The 15,016-nt window shown below is 36.3% G+C and overlaps 1 protein-coding gene across 5 annotated transcripts in view; it reads right to left on the bottom strand.

The window, feature by feature from the left end:
* MPP7 (MAGUK p55 scaffold protein 7) overlaps window positions 1–15,016 on the bottom strand; it is a 145,609-nt gene that overhangs the window by 26,672 nt on the left and 103,921 nt on the right. For all 5 annotated transcript variants that reach the window (XM_050970515.1, XM_050970514.1, XM_050970517.1 and 2 more), the window contains 5 exons: window positions 11,138–11,219; window positions 9,887–9,972; window positions 7,984–8,058; window positions 7,185–7,381; window positions 6,599–6,663 (listed from right to left, as the gene is read on the bottom strand). In XM_050970515.1, coding sequence (XP_050826472.1) covers window positions 6,599–6,663; window positions 7,185–7,381; window positions 7,984–8,058; window positions 9,887–9,972; window positions 11,138–11,219 — 505 coding nt within the window. The remainder of the gene's footprint in view (window positions 1–6,598; window positions 6,664–7,184; window positions 7,382–7,983; window positions 8,059–9,886; window positions 9,973–11,137; window positions 11,220–15,016) is intronic.

Here is a 15,016-nt window from a genome sequence, read left to right as displayed (position 1 = left end):
AGTAGGAAAACAAAAGCAATGACAAAATGAAAAAAAACCCAAACCCAAACCATAAGGCAACATGGAACAAATAAAACACTGAGAAAAGAAGAAATACAATCCATTAAATGTATTGTGGTAAGAAGGGAGAGGAAGTTCCAAAGAAAATAGTCATGAAACAGGTTTATGAAATGACAACAAAGCTGTAACAAGACAAATGGGAAAAAAGAAATAGGAAACACAAGCACAATGGAAGCTTAGGTGGTTTTATTCATTTTAGAAAGATTTCAGAGCAGCCAATAATGCTAAACTAAAACAATGAAAACCAGTATCATATACACTGCATTTTTGTATGTATTTTAAATGAAATGTAATCAAGATTTGGTTTTTGGGGGCCTCACCTAAATTATACTACTTAGGAAGCTCATAACCAGGGCCACTTCCAGGAACATTCTCGACTCTTTGGAACAGCCCAGCATCAGATTAAGATTTTTTGCTTTTGTTTACTTTCTTTCAAAAATATTTCCACCAAGCAATTTTACTTAAGTGATTCTCAATCTAAAATTTGATCCAGCAGCTCTGTTCAAGTTTCTTATCACAAACAAGTTGCATTATTCCTTAAACTATACTTTACTTCAGTAAGCAAGAAATTGTGACGTACAACAGCCAGCATTACAGTGAATATATTAAACACTCTTGATTTTTTAGTGATGAACAGCCCCACATAGCAATCAACATTTATACTGTTTTGCAAGTTGTTATGCTCTGGAGTTTTGTAGATTGAATGATAAATTATGTTCATGCAATTGGAAATTTAAGACGATCAAATTTAATTCTCTTATAAAACAAACAGATAACAGTATCTCTATGAAGATAATTTGGAAAATGAAGAAGGATAGTCTTGCAGTGAAGGACAGATCCATTTCCAGTTCTGTCTCATGTGAACTTGGCTCAAATGTCATCCAGCTTCAGGTTTCCTTAATTTCTCTGTGGTAGCAGGAAGTTAAGATTTGTAAGGACAGAAGACTTCTGAACAAAAATGCTAATGTGCTAATTTAACTCTATAGGTCTGGTTTATTTTTTGTTTGTACTTGTAACTACCTGCAGGTGGGCAATCAAGTTTCAAATATGAACACAGAAAAATACTGAGAAGAAAGGCAGAGTTAAGACTGCGCAGCAATTATAACAAGCACAAAGAATCCTACTATATATTTATCCTACATGCTTGGTCTTCAAACACAAAGTAGTACAAAGCATTTATTCTTTTAGCCTGTTTAAATTTTTTTGTTGGCAGAACATAATCTTCAATTCAAGACACTCAACTGTGGGTAAACTGGGTTACATCTTGTTTGAATGAACACCATTTGGCTGCAGTTAAGTCCTTCCTCTTGCTCACACAATGCCAATCACATCTCATAAATCAAAATCGAAAGTAAAATGGGTTTTAAGCCTTAGAAAAACTATATGATGATGGCTTTATCAAAGTAAGTATTTACATTTAGCATTAAGTACACAGAACAAATGTATTTTCATGGAAAAGACATCTCTGAACAACTCTGTCATATATGCTACATACATATATTAAACTGTACACACAGGGTATGGGTATACACATATACATATGAACACAGTGCACAAGTTGACAGAGCTTACAGGCCATACTAGTATAAAATATAAAGTTACCAGTAATTTTTATCAGAGACAACACATACATAATGTAAGAATAAACACAGTAACCACTGTGAAAGCAAAATTATGCTGAAGGAGTATAATTTCTTGCCTGATTATTGCAGTTTATAACAACTGAAGAATAGTAAGTTATTTGGTTGTTATTCAAAGCATTTTTTCCCTCAATAAAACAGGTTATCACTTCTGCCTTCAAATTAAAGTAAGCTACACATGCAAGAACGACCAAACCTGTTGGCAATATCTACTGCGGTCAGAGCATGAGTACTCTTTGTATGGAAGTTAACAGAGTGGGAGCTATTAAACAAATAATTGTTCCCTGTACAAAGTCTCATGTCACTTCAATTTAGCCAGCATGCAGCAACAGGAGAACTCACAGAGGCAGCTCTGCCTGACAAGCTGCCCAAGCTAAGATGATCACCTAAAGCCAGAAATGCTGTTAGGTATTACTCAGGTGAGCAGGTTTCTGTGGAGCTGGCATTCAGCATTGGCTCACAAGCTCAGACACATGAAAGCAAATTGCACATAGGCAGACACATCTACGGAACCTCCCTCCGTATCCCAGAGAGTTCCCTCATACTCTCTCAGGTATATGGCTCATTCACCATCCCAGCACATGCAGGGTTAGTCCCACTAACACAATCTCATGCAACTCTGTTCCTTTACTTTCATTCCATTTTGCTACTTTTTTTCCTATGGCGCTTGTTCTTACAGTTTTTTCCCCAGTATCATTTCCCCACAGTATTAATGTACAAGACAGCTTTTTGCTGAAAAGCCATTGCTGTTAAGTATGGAAAAAAATGATGGAAATACTTCAGTGGTTTGTTATTCCTCCATCACTTCTGCATTAACCCTAAGCCTGAAAATTAACATATCAATTCTATCAGCAGGTCAGAACACCTAACAGCCACTTATCTCATGCATCAAATGTTACTGTTGAACTCAGTAAGGTTTTTCTACCAACAATAGCAAAACAAATCAGCTCAGAGCTCTTGTCAGTAATTTTTTGCATTCACTGTTTACTTTTACAAAGTAAATACATTAGTATTTTATTTAAACAGAATCAACAAGCAACTGAACCATTGCACAAATACTGACTATAGCAATGCTCCTGCATAATACTGTTAGTCGCATTAATCTAAGAATTTCAAATCCTCTGTGGGGTTTTGCTTAATGGGGTTTATGGGCAGCTTTTGTCCATGTGTTCTTTCACTGCCCTTGTTGCACCACTTTCTCTTTTTCTTCAGCCTCAATACAAAATTTCACTTCCTCTCTTTTCCCTTGATATTTTTATTCCTACTTTTTCTATATCTTCCTCTTGTCAGTGCAGGCTCCACCTACATGGTCAGTTTCCTTCAACTTCAGTCCCAGATACCATCAAAATGTGCATCTTCTCCATTTGCACATGAGAAAGTGTGATTTCAATATGGAGTGTACACTGTTCTGCCCCCTCCTCCAGTGTACACATGACATGTGAAATGCTTTTCACTTTAAGGGGTAGAATGTGAGAATGATTCTGTTTTATCTTTCAAGAAAATGGCTAAATGCTGGGAAAGGTATGTGTATTTACACATAGACACAATGGAACAGTTCACTTGGCTATTAAAGTGAAAATAAAAATAGGCATTTCCATTAAAAACTGATCCTTTTAAAAACTTAGAACTAGATAGGCTTTGTTTATTTTAGTGCAAATAATTCTTGCAGAAAAAGTTTTGTAGAAAGTATTTTTCACTCTTTCCTGTGTTTGGGTATGCATACTACCATCACCAAAAAAGCCCACTTTTATTTTGCTTCCAAATGTATGACACACAAATATGTGTAAAGATTAGCAACTGCATGCATTGCTATGCTGAAAAGAGTGAAAAATTCAAAATAGGAAACAGAAAGAAGGCTTCCCAGAAGTAATCCAATCTATCTCCTTTCAGGTTTTGAAACAACTTAATTATCAAAGCAAAAACAGTTGTTGACTGTTTCAGAGAGCTCTTTGTATAGATAATTATAACAGCCCTTTCCAGTTCCAGGACTGGCTTGAGAAGAAAGAAAAAAAATAAGTTATAGGATACTTCTTGCATATTATATGATTTTAACTGATGTTTAGATTAATTTTCAAGAAGAAGGACACTACCACCCTGGAATCCCACCTAAGAAACCAGAGCTGACTGACATTTTTCGGGCATCCAAGAAAACAGAGTATTTTTCCTCAATTCTCCCTATTGAAAACAAAGGTATGTATCAAGGTTTTTTCCTCATTAAAAAACATGGGATTTGTGGAATAAGTTGACTGAACAGAGCAGACCAACAACCACGGCTACACACCAAGTGTCAAGAAAGCTTCCTAGTGCAACTCCCAGTCCTGTCAGGAAAGGACTTCTCTCAGCAGCTCTCCTGAAGTCAACAGGTTTTCATCTTTTTTGAAAGCCATAATAACATCAACTGGCAAATTACCCTTTTTTCTCCAAACTGCTAAGAAAATTCAGGTCACATGACTGGATAGGAACTACTGCACCACTGTAACAGCAACCAGCCTCTCAATATACAGCAAGTTCAGGATGATCTACAGAACATGTCTCCCCACATAATTACGCTTCCAAGCACTGGAAAACCCTGTATCAGGATGAAGGATTGAAAAAACCTGAAGAAATCAAGCATTATCAATTTCCCACCTTCATGTATAGGCTAAAAAAAAAAAAATATTGCACCCAGCAGTTTTTTCCAATTTTCTGTTCTCTATGTCACCTTCCTTACATGTTTCTGGTGCTGTCAGAATGCTGTTTGTTCAGCTGAGCAATGCATGATTTTCCAGCATCTCCCAGTTTTGGCAAGATGATTGCTGTGCACAAATACAGACATGGCCTCTGTATCTCACAGCTTTACTGCTATGCTTGGTAACACAAAAAAAAGCTGATTAACTTTAGAAAGATCACAAAGGTGCAGAGTTTCCCAGCAGAATCTTCTTGAAAATCGAAGCAAGTGGTTTTCCTGAGAGCAATTTGAACAACATCCTAGACACAATGTTTTTTTCTAATGCTAAATTCTGATCTTTAAAATGTCTTCTCTACAAAGAATCTGAATTCCCTCCCAACTCTAAAAACATCTTTAGTCTTTGAACAAAGGGATAAGTCTATTCTCAGAACAGCATTTCCCCTATTGCCATGAAAATCTGGCAGATATAGCAGCATATTGCCTTGAGAAAAAAGGAAGAGAATGACAAACCTACATTACTCTGCAGTCTTTCCTCCTTCAAGAGACACTACTGCCTTCTAGATGGTATTTAGCTTAGACTTGCTTTGTTCAAAGAAATTCCAAGAGAGAACAGTAATAGGCATACTCTTTAACCCTCATGCTCTGTCATATTTTAAAGGCAAGGGGAGGAAGACAGGAACTCTTCTCCCTGTTCAAGCTAGTTAAGGCAGTCAGTGGAGAAAGCAGAGACAACAGTAGGTACTGTACTTTGGGTCTTCTTTGGGTTGTAATTTTGGAAATTCCCAATCAAGTTCAGGCTGCCTATTTGGAAGGATGAGATGCATCTTGTAAAACCTTTCACTTGAAGGTCACTAGAAAGATGCAATCCATTATAAAAGGGTTCATGCAGAGTTGCTGCAGCAGCTGATTTACCTCTTCAAAAGCACCAGTGCCACCTTATTTGAAGGCTCTTGTGGAGTGTATTATCCAGATTCAAGAACAGTGGGCAGAGAGAAATAGCTATACCCTGGGATCAGACACTTTTCCAAAACTGGGGCAGAGCAACTTGACCTAGAACCTAGAAAAACAACAGATTTACTACAAGCTGGATAAGCTCCTCTTGTTTCTAACATCTATGTAAATTGAAAAGCTATAGTCCAATTGTAATGTCTGTTACTGCAATTACAATGTTGTCAAGGGCTTTGGAGTTAAGAATAGCATTAGGGCACACAATCAAACAGTGAAATGGAATGAAAGATAGAAAATAAAGTTTATCAGAAAAATAACTGTTATTGTTAAGCTTCAGAACACAACAACCATAGCAAGAAATTAGGAAAATTGCAACAGAAACCTTGGTGAGGAGTTTTAAAGTTAAAAGCATTTAGTTTGGCACTTAGTGTGCCAGCATCCACTGTCTGCCATAGTATCCATACTTTTTCTTTAATTGTTAGATAATGAAAAGTGGTTGGAAATATTATACCACTGTCTGAATACTTCTAGTTGAACTCACAATCATGTTTGTATTTAAGATTAAGATCCTGCTGTAGCATGATAGTTTCTTACATTGCTCACTTTGTTATGAGCCTGTACAACTGAAAGAAATAACAGGTCAAGTAAAATATGCAATAATACTTAAAACAGATGTTGATGCAAGTTCCAGTGAAGAAAAACATTTGTTTCAATGCATGTGCTTTCTTAGAGGTTATTTTTCTTATATTGTGCAATTACCATATTTAAAAGCAGAGACTATTAAGGATGAGTTTGTTTAAAAAACAGTAAGAAGTGATTCTGTGATTGTGTATCAATGAACGGAATGTTCTGACTTTTAAAAAATTCTACTGCTTCGTGGGACACAAAAAATTATCAACTATATGGGGAAGAGAGGGGGAGACTATCAGACCTTTCATCTTACTCTATAAATTTCACTGTGTTGATGCAGTCCAAATTATATAAACTGTTGAGCCAATTCTGTACTGTTTCAACAGGAAAAGAATACTCTTCAACCTTTGAAATATTACACATCAAAATATTAATTGGGCTCAGTACTTCAAAAACAAAGTCAGAGGTCGGGAATGTTTCTAGCATCTTTTAAAGCTTTTAACGTCGTTATTTATATATTTTTTCCTACTGATACAATGGGATCAAGAGGTGGTTGTGCCTGGGAGAAATGCATCCTGTAGGTGAAACAAACTGCTATTTTATAAGTTTAGAGATGTGGAGTATTATTTCTATTCCAGGTTAACAGACTTACATGATTTTCTGTTGGAAATTTTCAGTGGCTGAACCTGCACTTCTGGTCTTCTTAATGCAAATCTCCTATAAAATGGGAGGTGGTGGGGAAAAGACACAAGCTCCTCAGTTTTCACTGCAAATTTGGGATTAATAAACACTTAATATCATGAGACTATTGCAAAATATACAGAAGATTCTATAAGAAATTAACTTAAACAATGCCATCTATTCACAATCTAAAAAAATTAAATCTTGCCTAAAATTTTTGTAAGCTCTCCAAAACCTGCTGCAGCCCTTATTCCTGCACAGCACATCAGTGTGAATGCAGATACTGATGTGCTATTTTCCATATGTTTTTTCTTTCAGTCTGGATCAGTATAATCCTATCAGTTTTTGTCATTATTAATTCTAGCCAGAGAAATAAGGAAATCCAGAGTATGTCAGCAACATGTTTCCAAGTTAGTTTTCTTGCTGCAAATGCACATTTATTGTACCCATGTAATCCATGAGCACTGCACATGCCAACTATGCTAACTTAACAACTCACCAATAAGTCTCTTCTCTTACTGCAAAAAATAATGGAATTATGCTTCTCAGTAGCTCACCTCTCCTGGAAATGCTTTGAAGGGATCAAGCCTGCTCTGGGATTGGCATCACCTTCATGTTTGGCTTGCCACCAGGTTGCATCATCCTGGCTCATGATCTGAAGGACATCTCCTTTTCTGAAAGCAAGTCCAGCTTCTTTACAAGGAATTGCTTTATCTTCATTAGGATCATAGTCAAATAAGGCTCTGATAAACATCTGGAACAAAGAGTGTTTGATCTTTAGAATCAAATATTAAATAAAATCCAAAGGTATCATCCTCTTCTGTTTCTACTGTTCAAAACCACTGAACACTAAATAATGTAAATATTTACTGCTGCAAAACATCTTTATGGATGTCTAGCATTGGAAGTTCATATGGGAATGTTCAACTCATTGCTTCTGCAACTGCAGTCTCAGTGGAGCAAAGGCTCTGTGACTCCAAGCAAGCAGCACTTGGCAGGTGCACAGTGTGCCCATATGAGGAACAGAGGAGAACATACTGTTAAACCAAGATGCTATCAAGTGTCTTCTACCTATGAATGATGGAAGGAGTACTTGGATCCAAGCCAGGTCCTTGCAGAAGGTAGAAGATCACCTGTCAACTACACAGTTGAGAGTTCAGGCTCAAGAACCATGTTACAGCCACTCATAAATTCAGCACCTGTGTACTGAAGTACAGTGTACATGTACCGTACTGTCACATTAAGAAAGTTGAGTCCACAGGTATAAATCACATTATTGGTTCTGTCATCCAAGCAAAAAATACATATCCTCAGCATAACAGTTACTGTCATGGCTTCTAACATAGTCTTGCTTACCTTGCCTTCCTTCATTGGCATTTCTTCCTTCACACTGGGTATAATTTTAAATGTAATGGCTCCTTGAGACTGAGCCTGGTGAACATTTGAAAAGAAAATACACTTAGAATTAAGCTAATATTTCAAAGAAACCTTAGAAGATAAAGAAATTCAAATTAATTTAAAAGAATATAATGAGTCTATCCTTTCCCAGGCATGATCTCTCAGGAGTTTGACAGCTTCATTTAACCGAACTTTGTATTACAAAAATTAAAATACCCACTTAAAATGCTTGGGTTTATTTGCTTCTCTGGGTGGGCAGATGGACTGTTAAAAACTGTGACCTGCATGGTTCAGAGGTCCCATTTCTGTACTGAAGGCAGGAGAAAATGCTACAGCTTAAATGTATGCATATTAGAAGCAACTGCTGGACTCCTGGCACAGTTTGGACATCCCTGGAAAAATCAAACTAACATTTCATTTTTCAAAAAAAAAAATTGTAGAAAAATTTGAACATTTGAACAGCCTTGTGCCATATTTATTATATAGAGCTATTAGGGGTGGGATTTATTCACTTGGCAACTTTAAGAAACTAGAAAAGCAAAACATATTTGAATAGACGTGTACTAAATGGAAAAAAAGCCCCATGCTATAAATCTTAAAACAAGTTAGCCATCAGCAACCACCTCATCCATTCATCTTTCCCTATATCCCACTTAAAGTGTGTCTGGCTGCATTTTACTTATTAACCACAGTATATTCCCACTGCCTCAGTGACATTTTGCTATTGAAGGAAGTGCTAATCAGTTGGAGGCTCTGCTACTATTGCATGCAGCCGACAAGTTTCATAAAACGAGCCGAGTGCAACAGCCAGCCAACGATTTCAGCAAAATGGAAACAGGCCTGTCCACTACCAAGCGAGACATTCTTCCGCCGCATGTCTGCGATCCAAGGCTCACTGCATGACAGGCAGCAGCCAAGGTCTCATTTCACCCGCTGTAGGACTGGAAACAATAATTTTGTTACTTTTGAAACAAGCTCTAACTATCTTTTGATATTTCTATGGTACCTCAAAAAGGTTAATGGGGAAATTGTTCACACCTTTTCTAGTGGTATTTTGTTTCTAGACATTTCAAATTATTAATTTTTGAAGGAAACTATGATTGTGTAGGGAACGTGAAACCATAAAGCAAGAATGAATATCAGCAGGCTAGCATTTGAATGATCTTGGTTCCTGAACCAAAACTGTGAGACAGCTGCTCAATTCAGCAGGACAGCAAGGTATTTATGTGGATGGAAAACCCTACAGCAAGAACAATGGAGCTATCATGACCCTCATCAATTTCTTTGATGTAAAAATATTAAATATTTCTGAAAAAGTCTAAAATACTTAATTTGCAATAGTGTTTCAATAATGAGAAATCAGGCTGGCTTTAGAGACTGTGGATTTTACAAGAGTGTAGACAGAATAATATATATGGCTATATACTGTAAATCAATGTAATATAAAATCTTCAAATATCAGTTCTACAATCTATCTAGTACCTGTATTATTAATTAATTGTCACATGGAGTGACAATGAGTTATTCATGAGTTATTAATGAATACATTTAAAATAGTTTGAATTCAACCGATCATGGTGGGCCTTAAAAACGGTAGATTATGAAATGAAGTCTGCAACATTCTGCAACATATTTATGGCAATATTACTGTCTTTAACTCTTCACAAGTAATCTATAATTGCATATATATGTAATGCATGGAAAATTACTCTATGAGAAATGACAGGCTTTTAAATGATGGCACTGGAAAAAAAGCCATTATAGTGGAATAGATTTTTTTCTAAGAAATACAGTAGAAATCATAAGTCTCATTACTTTTTCTTAACTCTCCTAAATGAATTTTAAAATGTTTCTTATTTACCAAAATATGTATTATTTCTTCAGGCTTTTTATCATCTACGGGAATTCCATTGACTTCCCTCAGTTCATCACCAACATGAATAAGCCCTACAGAAGAAAAAGAGAAGTTGTGAAACTGTAGCTACGTATTACACAAAAACTGCCATTAATATTCAGCTTGTTTCTCCCCTTTCCATATACGTTAAGCTCCAATTTTCATACACTTTAGCTCTAAGATAAAAACAGGAATATATGGTGAACATAACAGCTACTGTCCTCTCAGACAGATTTGGTAAGGTGGTTGGTTACTTCACCTCCCTGTCTTCCTCCTAACAATTAGTACCACCTTCTCTACAACTTTTCCAGACTTTCACGCAGATGTTTGAAAAATATCCATGCCAATTCTTTTTCTACTCTTTTTCTACTCTATACTTTCTTACTGCTACAGAGGTACAAGTAGTGCAAAGAGCATGAAGTCTGGGAATGCTAATTCGTGGCACAAATATTTGCTAAGCTATCTACGTATCTATCTAAGCTATCTATCTAAGCTTTCTATCTATCTATCTATCTATCTATCTATCTATCTATCTATCTATCTATCTATCTATCTATCTATCTATCTAACTATCTATCTCCAGATTTACTCCATCTATCTCTAGATTTACTCCATTTACTCCATTTACTGCATCTAAGGGTGAAACACATCTGTCCTAGATTTCCTTCAGTGAAAATAGGCACCTTAATGCATGATTCAGGACTTCTTGCTTAAGTTTTTGCAGATACTGAGCATGCCAAACTAAACAAGGATGTGCTGTAATTTTGAGAACTATTAGCTGAAATTCCAAATGGATGTCCTAATATAAAATAATGTTAGCACGCCAAGTTACTCCATCTGCAGGTTGGCATTTGTCATCATGGAATGATTCTTGGGGTGTCTGACACAGAGACACACATAGGACTTGATGATCTTGATGGGTCCCTTCCAACTCAGCATATTCTATGATTTATAAACAGATGCCATCAATTGGAAACAAGTCATGGTATATATCTAAACCCCTCTGTATGTACTAACTCAAAGAGACCTTGCTGCAACTGAACTGGGGAAAAAAACCAGCATACGTTCAGCAGTATTGAAATATCACTTTGGAAAATTGTTCAGAGCCCAAATACTTCTGTTTGTGATAGTGATGTATTTAATTTATACAAAATATGCCATTTAATCTCATCTTGTTCTGAGCTTTTGAGTGGTTAATGCCAAACAGCAACACCTTACCACTTCTATCTGCAGCTCCTCCACGCATTATCCTGGCCACCACAATTGCACCAGTATGTTCATCCCTTTTAATAGTAGCTCCCTTGGGTAAAAAAAAAAGAAAGAAAAAAGAAAGAAAAAAGAAAGTTATCTGGTTTATCTCAGCATAATTTTAACATACTACACCATAGAGTACATAATACTACACTAAAAAACATTTGCTACATAAAACTGCAAAAAGCTGATGTATTAATATGTGATTAAGCCAGAAATGATACTTGTTTATGAAATGAATATACAAAATATGTTGCCCTATTTCTGTCCTCTTAAAATGTGTCTTCTTTTTCAATCAGAAGTAACTCCTGCATTCTGTGAATACACAGGTTTAAAGAGAAAAGGAACAATGATGGAAAAAGTTTGCTTTTCAATTTAATGGGAACTGCAACAGAGCTTACTTGAGACTGCTACTTAAACTGAACTAAGCTACTGCTTCAAATTGATAAATTCTTGTTCTTACATTAAAATAGGCCATACTACATACTACAGGTACAGAAGGTATATCACTGTTTACAATTGTTGCACTTTATGCTCAGAACACACTGTGTACCCTTTTCCTTTCAGTGTTATCAATGAACAAACACACATTTGAGAAGTGCCCTGAATGTTGGGGCTCACCTCGAACACTCACAGGACAGAAATGCAGAGGAAGGGAACATTTCCTGAGTTAGTCATGGCTGTTTTCATACATTACACACAGCACAGGGCACAGAGGTGAAACGACATAGTGTAGTTAAACTTCCAGTGAACAGCTGTCTGGATGAGAAAAATGCCTTTGTAATAAGAACTGCAAGGGTGCACTGCAAAGAGGCACAAAGTGATAGGGAAGGAGCAGGCAGCAGCAGTGCCAAGTGAGAAGGGACACAGAGCTGCAGAGCTGCTGCCTCAGCTGTAGTGCCAGTCCTTTCAGGCAGAACTGAGGGAGCCAGGGAGGAAATGCTGGCCCTGTTCTGGGAGACAGAACTATAATGGGGATTTTAACTAGGTAAGTCATACTTCATAATCACCCCCAATAGTGTTACTTGATGCAGTATTTTTAAAAAACAACAGGAAAAAAAAAGCATTCCCTGTCACTGCACATGGTTACTTTCCCATATTAATCTAATTAGTTACCTGCAATAGCTCTAACTTTGTTAATCAACAGAGATACTAAGGACTCTGTCAGGCAAGTCAACTTTCTGCAAATTTCCATATTTGCAATTAGTGAATGAACAGTATTACTTCACCTCTGAGTGCTATGTGTATTCTGCCATCACTGGCTAAAATTTCCTTCCATCAGAGAAGTTCTGTGCTTGGAGTAAGGTACATAAGTATTCTTTAAGGAAGTTCCTTGAATCATTTAATAGCTTTTATAGCTACCTTGCTATATCTGTTTATTCTAAACATGAACATCATATTTACCACTACTTCAATTTTTAAGTGTTTCATGAACATAAAGCTGAAAATTGTACAAATAACAGAGCTGGGATTTTCCTACAGTTAGCAATTTCACTGACTGTAAATAAACTTGCTTCCCTCTACCCCTAAGATGGAAATACAGCACAAGTCACAAAGACAAAAAATGGGAGACTAATTTATATTTTTATATGCACGTTGCATTTATTGCAAATCAAGAAAAATTAAAACAGCCACCATTCACTTTGGCTGAAACTTCAACAGCAGCCAGCACTCCAAAGCAAAACTAATGTGCTTTTTGTGAACTGTTTGCACATTTCATTTTACATTCTAAATTTATTAGTATGAAATTCTATCTATAAGTAAACTAATTCTGCAATTTGCCAGCCTTATTCTTATGCATTGCTTATTATGCAACTATATCAGCATGCACTTGTTTGCATTACAGTTTCAAAGTAGTCTCAGAGTTTCAAAAATATAGATTTAGCTGCAGCTAATCTCACCTAAAAAAACTCATTATTTGACTTCTGCGCAAAAATATTGCATACCATTAAGAATATATTAAACAGCCTAAAGCCCCCTAGCTTATATCTCAATATTAAGTTCTGATCTTGCAGCAACAGCTACTAATTTGAAGTTTATAATAATACCTGGAATGTTTTACCTATATTAAAGTAAAAAGGATTTTGTTGGGGTTTTTTTTCTGAATAAATCCATCAAAAACAGCAGCATTAAGATGCTGCAGGCAAATCTAAATATGAGACATTTCCACTACACTGTCCATACAAAACAGGCTCTCCTAATTAATCAAGGAAAAAGCCTTCATCAGAAAGGCTGTATGCCTTTTACCTAGAAGTAAACACCATGAAATGCCACCAAATTCAAAAGGCAAGCAAGGACTAGCAGGCCTCCCCTGCTGATCACCCACTCCCCCAGCCCCACTCTGATGTCTGAAAAGTGGTCCTTCACTTTGCTGGGCTCTTTAGACAGATGCTAGAAAAAAACATGTGTGAAATCAAAGACCACACTATTGACCCAGACAGCATCTGGAAGTAACAATAAGGCTCTTGTCCAAGTGGAACAGTCATTTCATGCTCTATGTGATTATCTCTACTGGCAGAAAATGAATTTTCCTGGCATAGAATAACTGATCAGAAAGATGGCCCCACAAAGATAACAGGTAAAGTGGAATTTTTGTACAAATGACAAAAACAAGTTCAAAATGATAGGAAAATTATTTAACCCAAGTTAGCTCACTGTCAGTATCTCCTCTGTGGCAAACCCAAAGTGCATGGGCAGGTCCATGAAAAACACTACTTGAGTTTACATATTCATACCTTTAATACACAATTTAAAAAGGGGGTTCTATAAATTCCACTTTTCTCCCAATTTAGAACGCTTAAATCATCAAACACAAGTGGATTTCTTTTTGAAAACCTGAAGAGCTGATTTTCTGAAAAAGCAGCTTCTCTTGTACTGCTGCCAACCCTGCTTAAACTATGAGGTATATATAATCTGGCAAGAAATTGGCCTTATAAGATGTTCAGCTCCACTACTTTCAGTTACATGTGCAGTGCAGCTCCTCATTTAGGGCTTTAAAAATGGAAGAAGGTTAGACTGGACCTTGAGAGCTGGAAAATATTTTCAGTGTTTTAAGCCAAAAGTGTAAGTTACCCTAAATGAGACATATACAGATGTAATAGCATAGCTCAGTTTAAAATACTTCTAAAGGGAAAAATAAGGAGTTTGGGAGCCATATGGTGATCAGACTGAGAAAATGCTTAAAGGTATACCATAGAAAAGCACTAAAAATAATATAAGCTCCTTCAGTAAGGCTCTTCCACTGCTTTTTAGTTGCTTCCCCACCCCAAATTTTAATGTAGCATCACTGATGGGTAAGTATTGCTCAGGGCTTCACAGATGTGAGCTTTATTAGTTCATCCATTTATCTGCTGGTTCCAGAATATAAACATTTTAAGTCTTTATTTTTTAAAGAAAGAAAAACTAGCCTGTAAAATAAATTACTAATAAGAGAATTTGAAACATTAGTAATATTGTTGCATACCTCTCTGTTAAACAAAAGCACATGCAGATGATAAATGCAAATAAATATTCCAATAAGCCTTATTTTAATTCACTCTCTATTGAAGGTGCAAATACAAGTATCAGTTACCTACCCCTACAGTGAGGAGTTATTTAAAAGTTAATGTACACTTATATGTAGACTATATAGACTAAAGCTAACCCTATATTGAAATCCCACCAAAATCCCACCAAAAAAACCAGCTAGGTTCATCCACTATTGTGAACTGAGCTACAGGGACTAAGAGTGAGAGGTAGATGAAAGCTGTTGCATCTGCATGGACAGAATGCATAAATGACTCCTTTAAATCACCAAAATTCATTTCAGCCAAGTTCAGCTACGGGAATCAGGTACATAGTTCAATT

Source organism: Serinus canaria, chromosome 2 (genome assembly GCF_022539315.1).
Source record: "Serinus canaria isolate serCan28SL12 chromosome 2, serCan2020, whole genome shotgun sequence".
NCBI classification, from domain to species: domain Eukaryota; kingdom Metazoa; phylum Chordata; class Aves; order Passeriformes; family Fringillidae; genus Serinus; species Serinus canaria.
This window is presented reverse-complemented; position numbering and strand designations above follow the sequence as displayed.